Consider the following 20,358-nt stretch of genomic DNA (forward strand, 5'->3'; position numbering starts at 1 on the left):
TCTGTTCTGTGGGTATGGATGCGGCCAAAGCCCTCTTGCAAATATCTGTGAAACGCAAAGAGGGGAAGGTCTGCCTGCAAAATATTGGCCAACACATAATGCTATGACAGTACCAGAGGGAGCTGAGCACTGCCGGGGTTCCCATTCTTCCTGGTACCACATCAGCATCTTACGGCTGCTCACGGGCTTTCCCCTTGCGGTGATCTTCTGAGGCTGTAAATAGGATGGGGAGAGAAACCCCAGGGTTTCTGGGGACCACCATGTCAGGGCGTCGGTGCACGGTATCCCACAGGGAGTTTTCTGGGTGGCACGTCCTTTTCTATCCCCCTCCCTATGTCCCTGATGCTGAACGGACGTGGGGCAGGACAAGTGATCCTGTCCTTAAATAATTTCATGGTCTAAGGGCAAAGGCAACAGATGAGCATGGGCTGGGGGGACAGGGAACACTTGAAGATCCCGGTCAGCATGACCAGGCAGCTCTAAAGCAGATCCCTCTCCAGATAGCTCTAAAAAAATGTACGTGATATCTCACAAAAACACGGTCAGGGGTGTGGATTCCAGCTGTGCGCTTCGGAGATTTCCGATCCTCTGTTTCCCGTGTGTGAACCCGGCGCAGTGCTCTGCAGGCCGGGCTCTGACTCCGCTCTTTGCTCCAGCCGCCGAGCTGTGCCGGGAAGCGGGACGCCACGTGGGACCCCCAAGGTCTTGCCGAGAGCAAGATTCGCTTGGCTCAGCCTGCAAAATGTTGCTTTGCTGCATGGGATGCTGCAGGGAGGTGGAAGACACCCCCCCCCCCAGCTTGGCTGCTCTTCCAGGCATGGGGCAAGCGTGCAGCTGCCCAGGAGGTGTTGGAGAAGGTGTGTGAGGATGGGTGAATGCTTGCAGGAGCACATTCTGGGGGCTGTTCAAAGCCTCCTGGGGCTGGGGTGCACAGCCATGCATGCAGATGGGTGCTGAGGCTTGGAGGGTTTATTTGGAATAGGAAGAAAACCCTGTGCAATGCAACCGGAGCTGCTCCTGCAGTGCTCCGTGGCATTGTGCTCTTCCCAACCTCTCCACCCTCACCAGGGGCAGGATTTCATCTCCCAAAGGGGATCTGCTTCCCCCTGGGTCCAACAGGCTCAGCTTGAGGTTTATTCCCTCCGAGGGCAGCCAGGTTTTGCAAAGGAAGTGACATTTTTCTGCAACAGCGACACTTTGCCCTTCCAGAGCCGCCTGAATTCCTGCTAATCCTCCCCTCATTCGTTTCACACATTTTTCCTCGCTCTGCTCCTAGACCATGGCTCTTTGCTAAGCGTCGCAGTCAGCAGCAGGTAATTTAAGCACACATCTGCTTGCAATCTGGGAGGAAGGAGAGAGGCACTTTGTCTCTGCGAGCAGCCCGGCCGTCCTGCCTCTTTGCTTACCTGGTGGCACTGCAGCTCTGTTGCCACTCTGCAGGGCCAGGTGGAGATCAGAGCTTGGCTGGGATGGGGATGAGGTGCCCAGCTCTGGTTCCTCTCCCCAGGTGGCAGCAGGGCAGGGCTCTCCCAGGGACATCACTGGGGACATTCAGCCAAGGCTGATGGCTGCAAATCCCCATGGGGTGCTGATACCTGCTGGGCTTGGCTCTCCCCATTTCCCCTCCCTTTTTTGTCCCCTTCCTATGGTCTGCTGGGCTGTCAGCCTTCCCCACAAAGACTCACGATCCTGGCAGCTGAACACAGCCAGGTTTGACAGCCAGGGAGGCATCTCCAAGAGAAGGGCACCAGGCAGACCCCAGTTAGTGCCCCCGTTTTGGCAAGCCCTGGGATTTGGGTTGCCTCACCTCCAGGTGGCACAAGCAGGAGGTCAGAGCTATTGCTGACAGCATGGGGGGATTACATGGCACAAGCCTGTAGGAAACTAGGGCTTTTCTCCTTCCAGTGCTTTAGAACAAACGTATTTTAACTAATCCTCCATAGCCTGTTGCTGTTCCCTCCATTTGGTATCCTTTTAATGCGCCAAATCCTCACCTCTGATGGGACTGTACCAGGATGGGTAGAGGATGTGCAGAGGATGCAGGGGATGTGCAGAAGACACAGAGGATGCTGCCAGCCAAGGGAGGGTTCAGTGCCTTCCTCCCCTGCAGGTTCCCTCCTTCACCTTGAGCCTGGGTTGCATTTCTGCTCTGCAGCTCCCCGTCTGTGAAATGGGATCATAGCATTGCTTCAGCGAGGTTAAATAACTGCCTCGAAGAGTGGGAAGAGAGAGCAGCGAGCGCCCTGCTCATTGGCACTGCTGTGGTGTAATTATCCTCAGGGCACGGCTGGGCAGAGAGGAAGGGGAGAGAGCTGCTGGTTTTATTTTCAGAGCTGCCCACTCCCCAGCAGCAGCACAGAGATGCTGGGCATCCACACATTAGGTTGGAGGTGGGTAAATCAGGCAATAATGCTGTTTCTCATGGAAAAATGAGTCTGCACCCCTGCATTCTTCTAAGGAGCCCGAGCTGAAGGAGTCGAGCGGTGCTGTGAAAGGAAGGTGGGGCTGTGGAAGGATGCTGGCACCCCCTGTATTTCGGGGGGCTTGGACCAGCTGGGTGAGAGAGGGATTGGAGACAGCACTGCCTCATCCTGTGTGCACCTCTCAGGTAACCTGTGGGACCACAACACAGGTCGGGGTGCCACCAGGCTGTCCCATGCCCAAGGGGGCGTCTCTGGGATCAGCCAGCACCAAGGCAGGGATTTAGGAACAACTGCCCTGTGCAGGCACACAGGAGAGCTTCCTTCCCATCATTGCTCAGCCCCAGGAGAGCATCCAGGGCACTGGCATCCGTGCTGGGCTGTTTCTTTTTCCAGAAAGGCTCATTTTTCTGTGGAAAGCAGCTATGCTGCTCCATCCCTTTCTCATCTGACTTGCTGCTGGCCATGTTGGGTTGTTTTTCAGTGTGAGGCACATGAAGGACCCACGGGAGGTTCCCATCCAACCCCACCATCGCAGCCCTCTTCTTCCCAGCTCCTCGCCTCCAGGACTTGCTCCCAACTCTGCTCCTCTCTACCCTGCTCACCCCCAAACCGTCCTCACCGCACGCACCCCTTGCAGACCTCTCCATTCCCTCTCCACTTCTTGCAACTAGTTTTTAAATGCATCGAGCCCCTTCCTTGTGTTTTGCAAAGTTTGGACTGCCTGCCTTTTCCCCCGGTGTCCCAAAACAGCTGCTGAATGAAAGGCAATCATGTTCTGATATTCAATACCATAAGCAGGAGTGATTTGAAAATGTGTTGATTCCTTAGACTGTGGGAAAAAGACCTGTACTGCTGGCAAAACTGGGCTGAAAAGTAATGTGGGTTTTTTCAGGGTGTTTTTTTTTCCTTTTTTGATGGGTTCATAGAAAAGCAACTCATATTTCTTCATTGCTTTGAATTTTCCCTGGAGGCTTCCAGGGGGCTGAAGCCTTGCATTTATACACACTTGTTTGCAGAGCAGGCAAAATGCAGCGGATTCGCACAAAAGCCTTGGATTTGGCGGTGTCGGAAAAAGAGGATCTGCCTAATGCCCCGAAGCAGTGTTGTTATAGCCCACAGATGCCAGACATCCCAAGGGGAACCTGATACCGAAATTAGCTGAGCTCGCAGCCACATCGGTGGAGAGGGGCGAAGGGGCTGTCCAGCGGCTCAGCCGCGCTGCCAGCCCCTGCTCAGACACAGATGTTTGCTGTCACGCTGCGGTCTGCTGCCAGAGGTGGAATAGGGCAGCACTGGGGCTTCCCGTGGCTCACGGGCATCTTCCAGGGAAACGGGCCAGCAGTGAGGCTCGGCCCTCCCTGACGAGCACCGGTGAGATGCCGACACCCAGGCTTGGTCTGGATTCCACGCTGCCGGCTCTGCGTGGGCTTTCTGCCGTCCTCCCACTCTGCTCGGCAGCCTCGGGTCCTCTGAAGCTTGCGTGTTTGAGATATGTGTAATATTAGTCCCCATAAATCACATCAAACCTATGGCTTCCAGTGCTGCTGGCTTGGGTCCTGGCAGACTAGCTCGCTGTCACTCAGACGCGGGACGTCTAGGTTAGCTTAATGAGGAAGCCAGACTGAGATGAAATAATTAATGCAGCTGTAGAGTGGAGATCTAGGAGTCTTTGGGGGATAAGGGAGCTGGCCCAAACCTTCCTCCCCAGCCGGAGAGCACCAGGTCTTTGTGGAGGCTGGGAAATAATCCGCTTCCACTGGGTACCCAGGGCACGTCTGCGCCCATCCTGCCCGGGATGCTGCGGGGAGTGCCCCGAGGCACTGGGGGCTGGACAGACGCAGGGGACGCAGCCAGGCTGCAGCTGCTAGCTGGGGGCACCGGGGTGCAAATGGCACCCTCCGGCTCACATGAGCTGAGTTAAAGCTGGTTTATTTAGTAAACACGTTCCGGGATAAAGCTTTTGATTTATAGGCGCCCCAATAGCGCTCCAAGGAGGACTCGTACAACTTTAACTGCATTTTCTCAGCATCACACCAGCCCAATAAAAGAGAGTTCATATGCGCTGCACAAATTCTCACTTCCAATATAAAAAAGGTTTTATGAGACTGGAAGTCTCGTCGGCTCTGCGGGGCCGGGTGTATTGGCGGATACTCCGCATGACAGACCCTCTATTCCTCTTCGAGTTGTCAGCCTTCAGTAGCATTTACAGCTATTTAGCTATCAAATTTTATGTGCGGCTCTGAGAGAAATGTGTCTTTTAAATACTGCTCTGTCTCATAAACAGCAGTCTGTTAAACCATGTCAATCGTACAAGTGTTTCACGAAGCCCTCCGATGCAATCGCGCACCGCTCCCGTCATTACCTGCGCAGCAAAATGCAGAACAACGCACCCAGATCAATTCTCCAAACTGGTCTTCTCCACTGGGGATCAGCTTCCTGAGTGCAGGCTAGCCTAAATTTGGGTCCTGGCTTATCCCAACGTGGATCTCCTTCCCAGGGGCATCCCGGAGTGTTCTCTGCTCCATAAAGCCGTGCTCAGTGCCCAGCTGGCACAGCAGCAAAGAGCCCGCTTTGCTGGCAGAAGGCACCACTGCCGTGATTTACTGTCTGTGCTACAGTTGCATCTAGAGGCCACTAGCGAGATCACATCCCAGGCTTTTCAGCCCAGGGCTTTGAAGCTCAGGGTCCCCTCCTGTGACATGCCCTGCCTTCAGTACCTGGTGGGCTCCCCTCTGTGCTTTGCCCATCAGCGATGCTGGGGACCGACATGCACCCATTTGCATGTCTTAATGCAATTTATTTGGTGACCCAAGCTCAGCCTGCTAGCACGAGGCGAGGAACAGAAGCTCGCTCCCCCTTCTCCACCTCGGTCTCCCTGTTTGCTGATGGTGCAGTCGCGCCAGCTCTGCTTAGGATATAATTTACAGACTCCGAGCAGAGTTTCGGAGCTGAGCCAGGCTTGAGTTTTCAGCCTTTTTTATCGCTTACCTCTTTTTTTATTACAATTACTATTATTTTGGTGCAAAGCAGGAATGTCGTGTGTGTTTTCGAGCCCGTGCCCACTTGAAAGGCACGAGTGGTGCAGGAGGAGCAGAGAGCCCTGGCTGTGGGCACCTGCGCCCAGCGGCGCAGGGTAACGAGCGCTCGGATGGCTAATTGCTGCCGCGCGCCGCGCGCCGGGAGGTTCGCTCTCCCATCGCTGCCGTTTCCGCATGCAATGAGCCGGGGGGCCGGGGAGGAAGAAATATACGTGCGTGTGCAGCATGGTTATTTTCAAGTATGAAATTGCACCTGCAAAAATAGAAGCCAGGAAGGGACTGGCGAGCAGCTCCGGGCTGGGAGGCGCGATGCGTGCGGAGCAGGGGATGGGGACGGTGTCTCCGAATTTCTTTCCCATGCTCGCGCCGGCTGATAGTTTCAGCGGACGTTACTTTTCCTCCCCCTTGCATTTCAATTAATCATCTGCTTGTCAGCGCGCTTCCCCCCACCTCCCCACCCCTGCCAAGTCTCTCTGAGCAGCGCGCACGCACGCAAGCACCCATGCACGCAGCATGCGTGCTGACGAGCCTGGCTGCTCGTTAATCACTTACGGGTGTCAGGAGAGCCTTTCCCCACAGGAGGAGGTTTGGAAGTGGGGAAGACGGCCGTCCTCATGGGGTCAGGGCTGTGCCCTGCCGTGGTGCAGCACCGCGGTCTCCATCCAAGGTGGGGTTCAGAGAGCCAGTCGGGTTTATGCAAACCAACCTCACTGGGTTGTTGGAAAGAAGCATGTGTTTGAAAGGAGCATGGAGCTGAGCTGTCACACTCCCAGAATTCATGGGAGACCTTTTTATGTTTAATTTTTCCTGGTGATGGTGCATTCCTACAGCCATCCATGCTAGGGGTGACTCTGGGAGGTCTCCAGCCCAGCTTCTTGCTGCAGGCAGGGTGAATACCGATTTCAGACCGGTTTGCTTTGCCCGTCTCGGTCTTGAAAACCTCCAAGGCTGGAGATCCCACAACCTCTTCCAGATCCCACAGCAGTGTGTGACTGTCCCCATGGGGAAATGTCTTCCTTGTGGCAAGCCTGGAAGGGTCTGTCTTCATCATCTCCATTACCTCCCCACAAGCACTGGCAGCCTGCTGTTAGGTCCCCCCAAATCCATCCCCTCTCCAGGCTGGCCAAGCCGTGTTTCTCAACCTTTCCTCATCCCCATGTGCTTTGTGACTGCCGTGATGGCCCTTTGCTAGAAATCACCAATGTCCATCTTGTAGCAGAGCCCACAAAACAATAGCAATGTTCCAGATGTGCTTTAAGGGTTTCTGTTTGTTTGGTTGTTTTCCTGGAATATTTGTCTTCCTTGTGAGATCTAGCTGACCCTGCCTAGGAAAGTACCTGGCACCAAACTTCGTCTCAGGTTGGGAAGGATTGCAAAAAACACACAAAAAAAAAAAGATAATGAGTGTGTCTGTGCATGTGTGAGTACGGTGTTATTTGGGAACAAAGTACTCATTGTGAAATTTTGTTTGGAAAGTTCAGTATTTTTTTAATGACTCCTTTTCACGTGTGTGCTTAAGAGCTAGGGTTTGATGGGCCCCTCCATCCAGGTAGGGTGGGAACAGGAATGGCAATGAGAAAGGAGCAAAACCAGGGTAGAAATGTGCATTCCCCTTGTCTGCTGCCCATCCGTGGCATTGCCCTGAGGCAGTGGAAGCGAGCACAGCAGGCTGATGGATGCGAGTGGACCAGCCTCTGGCTCACCTTTCCCTTTTTCCCTGCCATTGAGGAATGGCTGGGGACTGAAGGTGCAGCACAGCGCTTTCCTCTTCCAGAACAGAGAAGGGAAAGGAAGGAGCCCCTCTCGCATGCTGCACCGGCGAACCCTCGTCATCCTGTAACAGGAGGCCAGCGCACATGAATATTCCTGTGTAATATGCGCGAGTGATGAGCCCCATATGCAGGCCTTGGGAGAAATTAAATATTTTCTATGGCGTTTTCCAAGGAGCCTTTCTATCAAAGTGCTCGGTCGGGAGCCAAAACGCCACGGCTTTTGCAGCCCCAGCTGGTTGACACTTTTTTTTTTTTTTCATTATTATTATTATTTCATTTTTAAACGCTGATGAATATTTTCTAATTAAAAAACAAACCTTACCCAGGCGGATCGCGTCGAGCCAGAGTTTTGGAGAGGGGCTGGCGGCCACCGGGGACTCTCGGCTGTGGGGTTGGGTTTGATTTTTATTTTTTGCAGTGGAAGGCTCTGGAGCCTGCAGGAAGGGTCCGGAGATAAAGCGCACACATGGTCTGCATCTGGCCGGCCACGAAGCTGCTGGAAGTGCGGCGCAGGTAGGGGACGGCCCCCGGGGCCGGATGCGGTGGCGGGGCCGCCGAGGGGATGGGGTCACCGCAGGGAGAGGGCTGGATCAGCCCCCGTCCCCTCCGCCTCACGCTGGGGCTTTGCCTTTTTCCTTCCTCCCGGGGAGAGGCGGTGAGAGCTGCGCCCCGGTCATTTGTGTTGTGATGGATGCAGAGGACTTGGCCCCGGATGAAGACTCCTGAAAGAGCTCTCGGTTAGGAGGGATGAGGTCCTGTGGGCTCCGTGCCATATCAGGGGGATGTGTAACGTGCTCTCCTTGCACATCCTCTCTTTGCAAGGTCTCCCAGTTCCTCCCCGATGCTCCCCACACGTGCTCTCCTCCGGAGCTCGAGCTCTGCGTTGCACAGTGCGTGGGGCAGGCAGCTCGGTGTGCTGTTAGAAACGTGGTTCTGGTTTTCTCATGGTTAACACGGTCTTAGACCTGGGTTGACACATTTTGCCACTGAGTTTGGGGCTTGCAGGCATAGGTACAAGTCTTGTTTTGGGGGGCATCATCTCAGAGAGACCCTTGGTCAGCCTCCAGATACCGTATGCGGATCACTGGCCCCTTTACACCAAAGGATTGATTTCCTTGGGAAAGCTGGAAGTGGCTGAACATTGGCTCCTCAAACCCCCTCTGGGGGCACAGAGGTGGGAGAGGAAGGCTGGCAGAGAGGAGCAGAGCTTGCAGAACTGAAGGAAAAGGTGCTGAAGGAAAAAGCTGCTGGGATCTCACTAAGTGGGGCCTCTCCCTTGTGGGTTGTTTTTTCTCCCAAATAACCCGGCTGACTGCAGACCATGCTTGCTGCAGCCTGTGTTGGTAGGTAGGAAGGTAGTATGGATACTGAACCCTGTAAACCATGAGGAAGAAATAAAGGACATGCCCAATTTGGCATCACTTGGGGAATAAATCTGTTCCTGGGCTTGGTACCAGTGTTTGCATTTTCCCTCCCTTGCAGGGCTGGAAACAAATTTGATTTTAACCAAATTTCCCCCGTATTGAGTATTTATTTAATTGCTGGCTTCCAGTTGCAAAATCTTCCTCGGAGCATACATCTTGTTCTCTCTTTCCCTTTTGGCTGTGGATCTGGAAAGAGGCTGAGAGCTGAGGCTGTCGCCCAAGCAGGGGCTGGTGCCCAAGCCCAGCTGGCAGCGGCTGCTTTTGGGATCGCCAAAGCTCTTCACCTCTACCTGAGGCTGTGCTCAGAAGGGACCCTCGCTTCCAAAGTGGCACTTACCAGTGCTGGGGGACGTTTCCTATCAGTGTGTGCTAGCTGAGGTCCTGGGGGACGTGCATTTCCAGGCTGATCCTTGCTGCCCCACCGCCTCCGAGCTCGCCACGCTGCCCAGGCACGCGTTTTGGTGCGCGACCGCCCCGTCCCCCCTCCTCGCCCCCTTGGGAACAGCTTCCCTGATGTCAAACAGCTAATACCCCCTAACAAACATGCTAATTTAAGAGCTGTTAAAGCCAGGGGCCAGCGTGAGGTCACAGTCCACACAAACAGATGGTGTTTTGTCCTTGGTAATTAAATTTTCCTGTAGTTTTGGGCGAGGGACTTTCGTGCCTTTTATTTCGGCGCAGCTGCCTCGGGCCAGCCCTGCTTCATCCTCCTCATCCTCTGCTTGCTCCCAGCAAACGCTGCTGGTGTGGCTGTGGCAAGACCCCAGAGTGATGGTCTGGGGGGGCTCGGAGGTGCCTGTGGGGGTGTGATGTCGGGACCCCCCCTAAAGACATGTTGGAAGCCAGGTGAGCTGCATCAGCCCCCGGCTTTTTTGGCATCACCGTTCGGGGGAGCTCCCATGCACCGGCATGTGCCCCCTGCACGCAGTGATGCTGGGGAGCAGTGGGGGGGGCTCTGCAGGGCCAGATCTTGCTGGAAACCCTGCTCACATTGCAGGCAAGGAGCATGGTGAGGTGGGGACACTTGGGGGTTTGAAGAAAGGGGGCTGGTTCCTTCCCTGTGATCTCCCAGGAGGGTGTTAGTGGGGAGGGGGGGCAGAAATGTTGCTCCACTCCCCGTGCTGTCCCTGGTTTTGGCTCTGTGGCACATCCCTCTGTCTGTCAAAGGTGCTGCTGGCATCGCCGACCCAATGTAGGTAGGGATAATTTGCCCCCGTGCTGCCACTCTTCTCACCCTCAGGGCACCACAGAGCAGCCCCGTGCCTCAGTTTCCCCCTCCCCACCACTTTGCTTGCCTGCTCCAAAAACTGGGGGCTGTTGTGGCATTTGTGTACATCCCCCAAGAGACAGTGTGAGGCCAACGGGGTGAAGAAACCGCATCAGGTGCCAGACAAATGTCCCCAAGTCCCATCTGCCTGGGATGGCCTCTGTCCCCATGGTGGCTTGTGGGCTGTGAGCTCCCTGCTGCAGAGGATGCCAGGGTCACCTGTCAGCAGGCCCCCAGCACCCCCCCAAAATGGAAAGAGAGGTTGTTTGAACCCTAAGGGTGGGCTGGGGTGTGGAGGAGATTGGGGGGGGACTCGTGGTGCTGTTTGCTGTCCCCCGTGTGCCATCGTGCAGGGGAGGGGTGGACGGGCGCATGCAGCAGCCGCTCTGCCCCGTGCCACGGCCAGCTGATGGAGGAGATCTGGAAGGCAAACTTCGTCCATCCTCCTGCTGTCTTCTCTCCAAGGCTGCGGCTGTGCTGGGATTTTGGCCAGCAGCACCACCACATCCCCGTCACAAATCCAATTCACGCCCGCCAGCGCAGCGGGAGCACGGCAATGAGCGAGGAGCCTTTCCCAGGGGTACCAGAGCTGTGCATCCTGCAGCTCCCGAGCCCTGTTGTGCACCAGGCACGGGACAGCCTGATCCACCTGCACTAGGAAAGCAAGCACAGCAAAAATCAGGACTTTTTGAAGCTCTGCTTTTCCATGCAGGACCATGCCAGGGCAAGGATGTGAGGATTTTTTGATGCAAAATGTTAACACTTCATTCTGTGCATCCCCCTCCTTCCCTAATTTTGCTTTTCCCTTTCCCCTCTATTTCACTTAGGACAGTGTGACTATGATACAGGCTGGACTTTAACGCTGTGATGTCTTTCTCTGCCCCGGAGCTTTTTAAGGTGTGTTTGGGAGTTCATAAATCAGCCTGGCCACAGACTGTCCTCAGGGCAAAAAGCAGGGCTTTGAGCAAAACGATGGGCAAAATTGAAGAGCAATGCTGCCCTACAAGCAAAAATAAGAAATGCTGCAAGTGTTTGCCTGGAAATCACAAACTGAACCCAGAGTACAACAGCAGGGCCTTTCTGAAAAGTTGGGAGCTTTTTGCTTGATGGGGCATTTGGGGGTTTTGTTTCGTCTTTTATATTTTTTTTCCCGTAATGAATTTTCTGACCGAAGACTGGAAGTCGTAGTGCTAAGTTTCACTGCAACACCAAGAGTTCATTCTTGCTGCACTCATAGCCTGGAGAAGTGACATGTGCAGGACCTGCCCCAAAATTCATTGATCTTGGGTGATTTCTCCAGCTTCTAAGCAGGGGAGCTGGGAAATGCCAGAACTGCCAGCATACCCTGTCACTGGTGTGAGATTGTAGTGGGTTTACATGGCAAGGTCTTGTTAGCAAGGGGGGCCTAGGGGTGCTTGTACGAGAAGCATCTGCAGAAATAAAACAAAACCCTAGAACCCACTCTAACAGAGGCTCCAGAAAAACGTCTGTGGCACTTCTTTAATGGCACTTCTTTAATGGAAGCAGACATCTGATTGATTCCTGCCATGTCTCCCAGCGGGGAGCCAGGAAACGCTCAGCGTGGAGGAAAGTTAGGTAAAAAGGGGGAGAACGCAGAACAGCGACAAAAACTTCCTTTGCTGTTGTTTCCTCCATCTCAGAGGCTGCCTGAGCCTATTGGGAATGAAGGACTGGGGCTCGTGTGTGGCTGCTCACCTGAGCTTCCTTGCGCTGGGGCCGGTGAAGAAGGGGCTTGGGGGCAGTGTTTCTCTGCAACCCATACCTGCGAGGATTCAGCCTCCTCCCTCCCTCCCTTCCTCCCAGTTGTGAAGACGTGCATCTCTTATTAGCATGCCGAGCTTTCTGCTGCCTTTTATCACCGCTGGAACAGATGGCTGGGCTTGGACAGCTGCCCTCAGCTTGCAGATAGGCTGCTCTGTGCGGCGGCGAGGACAGGTACAGGCTGCAGGAAACATCCCCCTGGGCAGGACGAGGGGACAGACGGTGGCAGGCAGCTGCCCGTGCACAAGGCTGGATCCAGAGGCTATTTGTAGGCAGGGTTGCTGGAGGTGATCCTGGGGACATGTTTGTGTGATGCTTGGGGAGCGAGGATGAGCCTGGCAGGGAGCCACACTGCACGCACGATCCCCCACGGGACGGGGTATGGGCTGCAGTGTCCTGATGCCTCAGGGCTGGCTTTGTCATTTTGCGGGGGTTGGTTTAAGGGAAGAGACACCCACCTTGTTCTTGGAGGTGAAATCCCCCTCCAGGTGCAGGGCAATGACTGAGATTGGTCTCCCTGGAGGTCTTGGGTCCCTGCTCATCACATTCCTGTGATCCACTCAAGCCAGAAATTACCTGTCCTTGAAGCCAGCTCGCCAAGATCCAGTTCCCTCATCAGTCTAAGGTGTTTCAAGGGATGCTCACACATCCCTGGATGTTCCCAGGTCCCTGTGGATGGTCCCAGCTGGTGGGCTCTGCAGGAGCTCTTAGAAAGCTGCTCAGGCTTCAGCCTCCAGGCGAGCATCCTCCTTCACCTCCATGGCCGTGGTGGGAAGCTCTGGTAGCTGCCTTTCTCTCTGACCCACCTTAGCAAGGCTCCAAGCTTGAGAATGAATCTGGTGGAAGCCTTTGGCTATCTCAGCGTGCATCCAACCAAAGCAGCTGGGATGTTTTTTGAAGGATTTCCCTTCACTTTCTGCCCGTCTCACCCCCCTGTCCCACGCAGCTCTCACGGGAGCTGGCGGCACCCCAGGTCCCCAGCAGCTCTGCTTGGTGTCTGCAGGACGGGCTGTGGTGGTTTTGCCAGACCCAGTACATGGGCAGCAGCTACGGCCGGCGCCTGCAGCACCGGCGCTGCGGAGAGCCCGTGGAAGGCTCTTGGCAAGGCTGCAGCGGAGCCGCACGGGGAGGAAATGAGTTAATGGAGCTTTTTTTTTCCCTCTCCTGGATCACCACTTCAGAGCCGGGCCCTGTAACAGCAGAGCCGGGGGGAATTTCCCTACAGAAGGCTTTGTCGTGCAAATGCGAGGTTTAGAAACCAAGGTTTGGGTTGTTTTTTTGTTGGCTTGTTTTTTTTTTTTTTTTTTGCACATCTCTGGCAGATGCGCTCAGGCTGGCTGAGTGGTTTTCAGTCGGGTGTACCAGCAAGTGTCCCCATGGTTTTGGGGATCATTTTAAGGGGGAGCTGGAAGGGATCCATCTCTCTGCCCGTGCAGAAGAGCACCCCGGGGCTGTGCAGCGGAGGTTGGCACCCTCCTTTCTGCCTGTTTACACGATCCCCTTCCCTCTTGCTGCCAGCCCTAGGACTGCCCCCACCCCATCACACCACCCCAGTTAATGGCACATCGCTGTGCCCCCAACCCTGCTTGTTGGGGTGGCCTCCGGACTTCACATGGCCACATCTTGCTTTCACAGAGCCTGGTCCGACCCAGGGGAAGCACTGCTAAAAATGCATTTGGTGTAGACTGAGAGCTGCCGGAGGGGGACCATGCTCATGCCCACGTTGAATCAGCTTCTAAGACTGACCATCAGAGCTCCACTTTCCCCTCTCCTGCCAAGAAATGATTCACTACAGGGGCAAAAGCAAATATTGTCCAAACTGCTTTTCTGCAGAAGATTGAGTTCCCCACCGCTGGGCTTGCTGTGTAATAAATGTGGTTCCCCACTGTCACCTTTCATATGTTTCCTGCCAGAACGGGGACGCAGCCTGGGGACCCACCTGTCTGAGCATGGCTGGGGCTCTGCTGCTCATTGTCCCGTGCACCCGCTTGCCAGGGCGCTGGCTTCTGTTAGAGAAACCATTAAATGAGCACATGCAGTAAATGGAAATTTGCATTAGAAGCATCTGCAGAAATTGTGGAGGTTTTGTTATGTGCTCGGAAAAAAGAAAAAAAAAAAATGGCTTTGGGCAAAACAGGCAAACAAAGCAAATACTGCATGGGAAATTGCGATTCAAGTGAGAAAAAGTTGGTTTTCTGTCTAGATTTTTCACACTGAAATAGCTCCGGTTCCTGCCTGGCTGCAGGGCTTGTCTCTGAGAAGAAATGAAGTTTTGCAGGGGGGAAGGCAGCCGAGTGGTGAGATCTCTGTGCCGGCACTGAGGGTTTGGGGGCTTCCAAATGACTTTGGCCACATCCTTGCTCTCTCTTTCCCCCTTGTAGCCAACCTGCATCACCCTCGAGTATCACCTCCCCGTGGTGCCTGTCTCTGCACGGGTCTGGCCTCGGGTGAGGCTGCCAGGCATGCAGACAGAGGCAGCAGCAATTATTTTAATGACTGATAAGAGGAGGAGCAGGCGGGGAGGGAAGGTGGCTTTGGTCCCCAGGAGGAGCTGTAAGTGGGGAGCGTGATGCTTGGGATCACGTTGGCACTGAAGCTTAAGGCTACAGCGAGCAGACCTCATGCTTCAGAGAGCAGGGTGATTGCTTAGGGAGCTGGGGGGGGTCCCGTCCTACAGGTGGCAGCCCCTGGGGACATCTCCAGCGGGATGGGGACCCTGGGGTGGCTGCAGCACGGTGGATGCAGGGGACACGTGGAGGATGCAGAGCGGGGACCAGGCACGGCAGAGGAGGAGCAGGAGAGAAGCAGAGGGAATGATAACGATGTTGTAATTAGCACTTAGTGCTCCTCGCTCGGAGCTTTCCAAGGAAGGTCACCTTCATTATCTCTGCTTTACAGGCGGGGAAACTGAGGCAGGGGCAGAGCGATTTGCTCAAGGTGACCAGGGAGTGCTGGGGCTGGCGCATCTGTGCTGTGGTGCTGCAACCTTCACGCTGCAAACCCAGAGCCACAAATCCAGCAGTGAGGCCACCGCAATGTCCCTGTCCCTTCTCTGGGCTCCCATTTTCGGCACTCTAATCCTTCCCAGCATCCCTACCCCTGAGAGGCATTTGGGGCCAGGCTGCCCCAGCTGCACCCCAAAACCTGCTGGACCCCAAAACCCTGCCAGCCTCACTCGCCTTCCCCTCCAGCCCTGCAAAGGCACTCATGTCCTGCTGCGAACCCGGGGCCATCTGGGCTCCATGCAAGGGCCGTGTTAGGTAACGGGATATATTTTGCCATTTTTTTTTTTCGCTGGCCGATACAGCTCCCCCTTTATTTAGGTCTAAATGGATGCCATCTGGCTAACGAGCCCGTACTCATGTTCCAGATTAAAAGGCAATCCTCCACGCGTTACCGATACGGCGCTGTAGATTAGAGAGGTTTAAACGGTTTTGAAGGTGTAATTTGCTTTTCACGCGGTGCTATTCACCTCCTGGCAGGCGGGCTGGCAGCTGGGCCCTTCCCCATCACCATCCCCAGCAGCTCCCTCCTGCCTCGGGTCCCCTCCATCAGCCCCCAGCTGCAAGAGGAGGTGCTGCGTGAGAAGCAGGGGTCACACCACCTCTTGCACACCCAGAAATGCTGCTGCTGTTGTATCGGGCTGGGATCTGCATCTTGCACACCCTACGCACAGACTGCTGCTTGGAAGAGCCTGGGTATGGCCCCATCTCCTGGGACCCTAACCCTACTGGCTCGACTTCAGGGTGAGCAGGGTCTTGAGCGGGTCACAGCTCTCCTGAGGTGATGCTGCAGCTGCCAAAGGGATCGCAGCACCAGGGTTTGACATCTTGAGGGAGAAGCTGGATAGGAGAGGAGGAAACTGCAGCAGTCGTGCAAGGCGAATTGTAGCCTGCAGGCACCTGGGTCTGCTGGCAGCTCTGCTGGAAAGTGCCACAGGCCATTGAACGACGAAGCGTGCGCCGGCAAAATGCCTCCTTTTGCAATAAGTCCCCCTGTTGCTGAGCTGAAATCTTGCTGCGTGGCATCTCCTTGCGGTCCCCTTCCTCCTGCCCGGCACGGTGCGGCTCCGGGCGCGCTGCCTGCGAGCTCCCCCCGGGGCAAACCCTGACTGCTCCTGCCTGTGCTTGCTTCCACAGATGGCTAACCCCGTCCCGTCAGCCTGCTGCGTGGTGCTCGCCGCAGTGGTGGTGGTGTACGCTCAGAGGCACAGCCAGCAGGGTGAGTCTTGTGCCAGCTCTCCCACCGGGAGGAGGGGGGGGGGTCCCAAAAAACGCGGGTGCTGCTCCTCTGGCCTCTCGCCCAGCGTGAATTGGGAATGCTGTCTGCGTTTGCCTGATCAAATATTTGTGGATGTCATCATTTTCTCCTCTGCTTGATGTGTGCGTCCCCTCCTGCAGGGTTTGGGCATCCTGCATCCCACCAGCGCCCACTGGTCCCTCTCAGTGTGCCTCGTCCCACCCAGACCCCTGCATGTCCCAGGGCAGCCCTGCAGCCTTCCCCATCCCTTTATTCCATGTTTTCTGCACCATCAAGGGAAAGGAGGGTGGGAAGAAGTGGCAACCTGGCAGCCCCAATGCCTGTCACCCGACCCTGTGACTGTCACTGCTGTCCTATCCAGCTCTCACCTCCTTGGGAGGACTTTCTCCTCACCGCTCGTGACACCCACCCTGTGTACCCATCACTAGCTCGTGCCTCTCCATCTGAGCAGAGGATGTAGGGCTTTAGAAAGACTGAATTCTAGAGTTGCTGGTGGCATTGGGAGCTGGAGGACCCCATGCAATCCTGGGTCTAGATCGGAGCAGGACAGTTTTGGGGCAGCCAGCTGAGTCCTGCCACGGTGTGTCACCCATGGCAGCCCTGCAGAAGTGGGACAGAATGCCCCCCAAAAAAAACAACTGCCTGGTTTTCCTGGCAGTAAACCTAGCTGCAGTTGCATTTGTTGGATGAAGATGTCTGTGTTCCTGTGGGCTTGGTGGGATTGATGAACCCAGCCAGAGCACCCTGCTGAGCTGCTCTAAATCCAACTGGGTGGCTTTATGCTGCCCTGATTGCCTGGACGTGAAGAAGCTGGAGTTTGGTGCCACATCCCTGTTGCATGGGGACAGCCACGCTCTGGATACAGAGGGAGCACACTAGATGGCACGGGGGAGTATTCCCAGCACCTTCCCAGGGTGTCTGCCCAAAGTGTCTGAGTGCTGAGCTGTGTGCAGTGCTGTTTGGTCCTGCTGTGCTAGCAGGTCCCTCAAAGGAGCCAGCACAGAGCTGCTCGAGCATCCCCTGGATGCACTGTGTTATTTCCCTCTGTGCTGCAGGGACAGCCCAAACCTGTGTGCCCAAACCTGGGGAGATGCTCACCAGGTGTTTCAGGAATCTGTGTAGTGGAAATGTGTTGTCTAGGCAGAAGCAAACGGCTGCTCCCTGCCAGTGCTGGCCATGAGTTTTGCCACGGGCTACAGCGTTCCAGTGCAGAGAGCATGGTCCTGGGTCCTTATGGCAGCAATTCCAGGCAAGCTGAAGCGATTCCCACCTTCTGCTCCGTGATCCGGCAGGATTCAGGGATTTGGCAGCACATCCTCCCCGTCCCCACACCCCTCCTCCTTCCCTTGCCCGGCTGCATCCGGCAGGGAGGTGTCTGGGGCACCAGCTCGAAACCGGAGCTGCTGAGACCCGATTGCATCAACAGGCACCTGGAGGGAGTGCGTGGAGGGAGGCAGGGCTGTCTCCATCTGCAGGAGCCGGAGAGGCTGCTCTGCACGGGGGGGGACATGAAAAGGAGACGGGGGCCACAGAGAGAGGGTGAAATATTGGGTATAAGAGCTGGAGGAAGGCTAGCAGGGCAGCTGCAGGTCTGTGCTCAATCTGGCTGCTCCCCGGAGGCACTGAGTTGGACACACGATAAGTTTGCTTGTTTCCCCTGCCTAGAGCTCACCCTGTGCCCCGCTGCAGCCTCCCCTCCTCCCCTGGACTCATCCCCTGCCAGCCGGGCACTTGGGCAGAGGGAGCGGGGTGGGAGGTTGGATTAATCCCACTGATGGCAGGGACTGGCTGGAGTGGGGGGAAGACACTGGCGTAGAGTCCATTTATCATGCTCTTGAGGCACGCTCGACTTTAATAGCTCATGAAGCACTTTAAGAGATGCATTAGCACTGAATACTTGAGCGAGGAGGATGTGACAAGCTGTTAAGTGAGCAGGAGCACGGCGCAGTGAGGCCAGCCACCCGCTCCTGGCTCTCACGTGCACCCTGGTGATTACTGGAGCGTCCTGCAAAGTGCCACATGAATTAATAAAAGCAGCATTGGGTGCGGCGCTGGTGAGGTTGCTCATGTGTTAACCCCTCTCCTGCTCATCTTCGGTCCTTCTCCTTGGATCTGGAGGAGTGAAGGGCACACTTCAGGATGCAGGAGTCAGGAATGCTCCCCAAACACCAAGGTTTTCAGGTGGGGGAGGTCAGAGCTGAAGGGATCTTCAGGAGTTTCTCATGTTCCTCTATCCCTCCCTGAGCAGAGCCCAAGGACAATCTTGTTCCAGAGGATGGCTTGATCCTGGCGATGCCCACACCGTGCTTGCTCTAGGCAGCATCATGCCCTAATCCAATTGCTGCTAAAGCAATCTCTCCGCGCCGCTGATCCGTCACACTGGGTGGCTCTGGCAGGCTGTCACAGCGCTCAGCTCACTGACCCGGTCCAGCAAGGGTGGTTTTGTACAGCCACTGGGATGCTCTTGAATTTAGTAGAGGAAAAAAAGGGATGCGTGGGGTAGACCTGGAAGGGGACAGAAAAAGAGATAAGGCTTGCAGGAGCTAGCTGTCGGAACAGGTTGGCGTGATGGCACGGTGTGGGCATGTGCCTGATTTACTTCTGCCCAGAGGACAGGGACAGGGAAAGCACAGCAGAGCAAAACGCGGTGCTGCCTGCTGCAAGGCTTGCACGTGTGGTTGGCCAGGGGTTCAGGCGTGTGACAGCGGGGCTGGCAGAGGTCCCTGCAGGGCAGACATCTCCATAGCAGGGCTTGGGCACCGTCGAAGGAAAGGGAGAAGCCCCGGGGCATTGCCAAAACTCTACATAGGAAGGGTTTACATGTTGGAGATGTGGCAGGCTATAAAGTGTACATGGAGGGGTGATTCCAGCTCTTCCTAGTCGTTGCTGTGACTGCCCGTGGATGGGCTCTGCTGTTCCCATCAGGCTGGGTGCTGCAGCAGCCCGGGCAGGAGGCAGCTCCTCTTCCCAGGCTCCAGCCACAAGCCGAGCCCTTTCCCCATCCGTCAGCAGCACTGGAGTTATATCCACGTCTGTCCCAGGCTGAGATTTCTCTGCTTTTAAAAGAGGAGTAATTCTGCTTTATTGATCCTCACCTTGCTGAATTAACTCATGTTTAAACAATAATTATGTTTTCACCCGGGAGAGGAGAGAAAGAGATAAACGTCTCTGGAAATGAATGCGTTTCAGATGCCACATGCCGGGGTTAATTTATCGATGAGCGGAGACGCCGCTATCTCCTCTCTTTCTCACCAGCAACAAGCAATTAGCCCCCATCATTCCTCAACCGAGGAAAAGAAAGAGAGATTTTGTTTCATTACTTTCCCTCCTCTCCTGCTCCCTTCAGCCCCGGCGCTAATCTTTTGCAATCGGTTCTGCTGCAAAGCCTCCCAGGAGCTCCTGTTCGCACGCGCCTCGTTAGAGATGCTGCCCACATTTCAGCTAAGACAAAGTCTGGGCCGGTAAACAGCCTTCGAAATACACAGCAAAGCCATGCAAATTGGCTTCTCCACGAGAAAACCATCTGTGGGTACCTTCTTTTCGCCCTTTGCCGCATTGTCCAAGATTTTATGACAGCTGATGGGGATGCAACCGGCTCTCCTCCTATATCAGTCAGCCCATGCAAGTCCCACGGGCATCAATCTGGCAGGGTTAAACTGGTAGCTTTGCTTCTGGGGAAGTTTCCTGGGTTTTGCCTGCATTTTCTGTGTAGGAGGTGGTTTCTAGTTTCATGCAGGGACGCGTGGTTTGTTTGTAGACATGCGAGAGGTCTTTGGCAGTCATTCAAACGCTGTGCAGTTAAGGTGCTGGGATTCAGGTGGGTCCCCAGCACAGACACGGTACCACCACAGACCCTCTGGCAGCTTGGGCATGTTTGGGGAGAGAGGAGGGTATATTTTTCTATAGCAATTTTGCAAAATTGTCTCGCTCTTTGAAATGTCTGTATTTCAGTATAGATGGGATGGAGAGAAGAAAGCGTGGGATGATTTTTCCTTGCCTTTTTTCCTCCTGTTTCACAGCTGGAGTATTTCTATTTTTGCACATCGCTGAATTTTCAAAGATGGATTGTGATCCTCTTCCCTCTTCCATCCCTTGCTGCTTTTCTCACGTCCGGTTTTACCATCTATTGCTAGTGCCTGCTCAGCAGGTTAGGCTATCTTAGGATCCTTCCGTACCCGCTAGGAGAAAGAGCAGAGCTTTGCTCCCACTGATCACTTCGCAAACAGGGTTTGCGAAGCCTGGGGCATCCAACCACTTTCTCTGCTTGATTTTGTCCCATTATTCCCCATTATAAAAATTTGAAATAGGAGTATAGTTACTGTGTGTAATTCCTGGGGATGTACTGCACCAATGCCTGGAGCCTGGATGATTGTTTGGGAGAGGCATCTTTCA

The 20,358-nt window shown here is 55.0% G+C and overlaps 1 protein-coding gene and 1 long non-coding RNA gene across 12 annotated transcripts in view; one reads left to right on the forward strand and one right to left on the reverse strand.

Moving 5' to 3' along the window:
* CNTFR (ciliary neurotrophic factor receptor) overlaps positions 1-20,358 on the forward strand; it is a 171,249-nt gene that overhangs the window by 83,225 nt on the left and 67,666 nt on the right. For 10 of the 11 annotated variants that reach the window (XM_068666985.1, XM_068666995.1, XM_068666987.1 and 7 more), the window contains one exon: positions 15,846-15,927. The exons of the other annotated variant lie outside the window; for it this stretch is intronic. In XM_068666985.1, the coding sequence (XP_068523086.1) occupies positions 15,846-15,927 (82 nt within the window). The remainder of the gene's footprint in view (positions 1-15,845; positions 15,928-20,358) is intronic. 11 annotated transcript variants of the gene reach the window in all.
* LOC137848215 (uncharacterized) lies at positions 117-6,742 on the reverse strand. Its single transcript, XR_011091224.1, has 3 exons — positions 6,014-6,742; positions 1,995-2,163; positions 117-735 (listed from the first exon to the last, which is right to left on the reverse strand). It is a non-coding gene; the product is annotated as an uncharacterized lncRNA (long non-coding RNA).

Source organism: Anas acuta, chromosome Z (genome assembly GCF_963932015.1).
Source record: "Anas acuta chromosome Z, bAnaAcu1.1, whole genome shotgun sequence".
NCBI lineage: Eukaryota > Metazoa > Chordata > Aves > Anseriformes > Anatidae > Anas > Anas acuta.